The sequence below is a fragment of the Sinocyclocheilus anshuiensis genome, unplaced genomic scaffold (genome assembly GCF_001515605.1).
Source record: "Sinocyclocheilus anshuiensis isolate Anshui unplaced genomic scaffold, SAMN03320099.WGS_v1.1 scaffold2275, whole genome shotgun sequence".
Classification (NCBI taxonomy): Eukaryota; Metazoa; Chordata; class Actinopteri; order Cypriniformes; family Cyprinidae; genus Sinocyclocheilus; species Sinocyclocheilus anshuiensis.
The window spans coordinates 369,808-373,066 of NW_015542331.1; the positions used below are offsets into that span (position 1 = coordinate 369,808).

Below are 3,259 nucleotides of genomic sequence, written 5' to 3' on the forward strand. Positions count from 1 at the left end.
TTTTTCTGCATAGAAAATTATTAGGCGGCCGCCTCCATAAAATTTTCTGCCACCTCTGGCTGTCAACAAAACTCAGGCAGTCACGTGCAAACGTTACTGAATAACATCCATTATGGCTTTTCGTCCAGAAGTGGGCATATTTTGGGGAAATACTGATATATTTACACATATTTACTTTACATTTCTTTACAAACAGTGATCAATTCCGCGATGCAGAAAACGAATTTAGCCTACTATCATAAAAGCGGAATTCAGCCTACTATTTAACGTGGAATGTCATGGAATTTGCCAAATTTTGGATGGATAAATCAAGAGTAGGTCAGTACACTTGGAACAAAACGCGACATAGACTAGTGCCTGTGAATATTAAGCCACAAAAATACTATTTGAATATGAATCCTGCATGTTCTGCGGTTGAACGAATGAATGGCACAGACGCGTGGTTTTGTTTACTACACACATACTGAAGCGTGCGTGACGCTCGCAGTGTTTTCAGTGTCTTCAAAAAATAATGGTTGCAATGGGCCTCATTCATGAAACATTCGTAAGTATAGGAGTACATTCTGAGTAATTTGCGCGTAAAACGGACCTTCCCGAAAACTCTCCTCCGGATTCACATACGCTTCGTAAACTTCTGATTTGATAGTTAAACATGCGTATCTTAATGAATTCCAGTGATTCGTAAATAGGGCGCTCATGAACGCTCATTCACAATTAGCATAATCCCCGCCTATGAATTACAGCTACGCAAATTGCGTGTCCAGGAACGCAGTGGAATATTCTGGTCTACTTTCTCAGGTTTGGCTCCAGTATATTGCATAAATGCAAAAAAGATTAATAGGCCATATGCCTAACAATAAATATTCAATAACGTGTCCACCAAAGCGTTTTTAGCCAACTGAAAAATGTCAGGCGCTCTTCTGAAAACGCTTTGGTGGCACAGCGTTTTTCCAGCTGAGATGTTTTGATTGCTATAATTTGGAATATCCACGGCAGTAACGCATTACTAGTATCTCATTTTGAAGAATATTACTGGAGACTAAAGACATTACAAATGATTTCTATTTCAAATTAAAGCTGAATTTTTGCAGTAATCAAAGAATTGTGAAAACACTGATATTAAAAAGAACCATTATTAATAACTGAGAACCAGTGAGCAGCAAATCAGCATATCAGAATGATTTCTGAAGGATCATGTGACACTGAAGACTGGAGTAATGATGCTGAAAATTCAGCTTTGATCACAGGAATAAATCACATTTTGGAACATATTACAATAGAAAACAGTTATTTTAAATTGTAATAATATTTCACAATATTACTGTTTTACTGGATTTTTAATCAAATAAATGCATCCTTGGTGAGTATACAAGACTTCTTTCCCAAAACATTTTTTTTTTTTAATTGTCAAATTTTGTAAAATATCGTAAATGAAATAATAAAAATCTTATGTTATGCTTTTTAAATCAACAAATTGAAATAAATTAAACTGAATAAAAAAAATAAAAACTTCATTTGCAACACATTCAAATTCCATAATGTGACATATTTCTGTGGGAAAAGTAAAAGGGAAAAAGTAATAACATTATGAGATCATGAAAATATAGATTTTTTTTCTTACAATCACTTGCAGATGAATTAGGCACAATAAGACCAGGGACATTCATTGAGAAAGTAAATACAGTGAACTTTGATTTGACGTGATCTCATTAAAACAGCATCTCTGCTCACCGATAACATCTTTGTCGTGTTGGGGAATGAGCTCTTTCCATTGGCTGATGATGGACGGCTGGGCAAAGTCGATGTTAATGAGTCGATACTGAGGAGCGTCTAGGTTGGTTTTGAAAGTGAAAACGGTTTCTTCATTCGTGACGTATTCGTACTCCGCATCGAAGTTATCGATCAGCTTCACCCATGGCAACAAACCTGTCATCATTAAGATATACATGAGATCCTGTCAGCAGAAAGCAAGCATTTTCATCTGAATAATAATGTTTCTGTGCGTCTGTACCAGTGATTCCCTGCGGCACGGCGTTCAGGTCACAGTACCACAGTCTGTTGACGGGGTCACAGCCCTCTCGAATGGACAACAGCACATAACGGCCGTCATCAGACACCTGAAAACACACACACACGTCATTCACCTCATAACACAACCAGAAATGAAGCACCATCTGTGTGTGTGTTTCTTACCTCAACACCGCTCATCCATTTCGGCTGATCGGGAAATTCGGCACACAGGACGTCCTGAGACTGAGGGGTTCCCAACACGTGATAGTACAGCTTCTGGTGCAGGTTAGTGGACGTCTCAGTGCCTGAGAGACAGACAGAGAGAAGTCAATCAAGATCTCTTACTGGTGTTGAAACTATATAAGGTTCCATATGTTAACTATATAAGTTAACGTGAACTAACAATGAAAAATACCTCTAAAGCATTTATTAATCTCAGTAAATTTTCATTTAAACATTTACTAGTACATCATTAAAAGTAAAAGTTATATATTTTAATATTACTTAACAGACCTCTTATTTATTTTTTAAAAACCTTATAAATACTTATTATATGAATACTTTATTAATTTTAATACCTGTGCCTCACTGCAAGCATTTCAATGCACAATTTGTTACATGACTTTTTGTGCACATGACTAATAAACTTGGACCTGAGCTGACATGAAATAACAATGAACAGTTGTATTTTTATTAACTAACATTAACAAAGTAATAAATACTGTAACAAATGTATTGCTCAATGTTAGTTTGCATTAACTAATGTTAACAAATGGGGCCTTATTGTAAACTGTTACCATTAAAGCAATTAAAAATCATTTTTGGTGATGAAAGTAAAATAAAATATAAAAATTAGATGAAAAACTTAAACAAAAATGAGAAATTATATAGGCCTAGGTTAAAGTGCTAAAACTACTAAAACTAAAATTAAAATTAAATAAATTAAAGATTAATAGAAATATTTAAAACAAAAGAATATTAATGATGAAATATTAATAAATACCAATATGGCATTGAATAATAGTACAAAAGCTATTCAAAATTGAAATAAAATTTAAAAAGCTAAATTAATTAGAAATATTAGATGAAAAACGTGAACCTAAACTTATTTTATTTTTAATTTGAATGAAGTCTTAAAAGTACTAAAATTTAAATTAAAAATAAAACTTATTTTATTTTTAAATTTTAATGAAGTCTTAAAAGTACTAAAACTAAAATTTTAAGTAAAAATGTTATTTATATATATATA

The 3,259-nt window shown here is 33.2% G+C and overlaps 1 protein-coding gene across 1 annotated transcript in view; it reads right to left on the minus strand.

The window, feature by feature from the left end:
• The window catches only part of LOC107691002 (prolyl endopeptidase-like), a 15,687-nt gene that overhangs the window by 8,042 nt on the left and 4,386 nt on the right, over positions 1–3,259 (minus strand). The window contains exons 6-8 of the mRNA XM_016489451.1: positions 2,194–2,315; positions 2,012–2,117; positions 1,732–1,926 (exon numbers count right to left, since the gene is read on the minus strand). Of these exons, the coding sequence (XP_016344937.1) occupies positions 1,732–1,926; positions 2,012–2,117; positions 2,194–2,315 (423 nt within the window). The remainder of the gene's footprint in view (positions 1–1,731; positions 1,927–2,011; positions 2,118–2,193; positions 2,316–3,259) is intronic.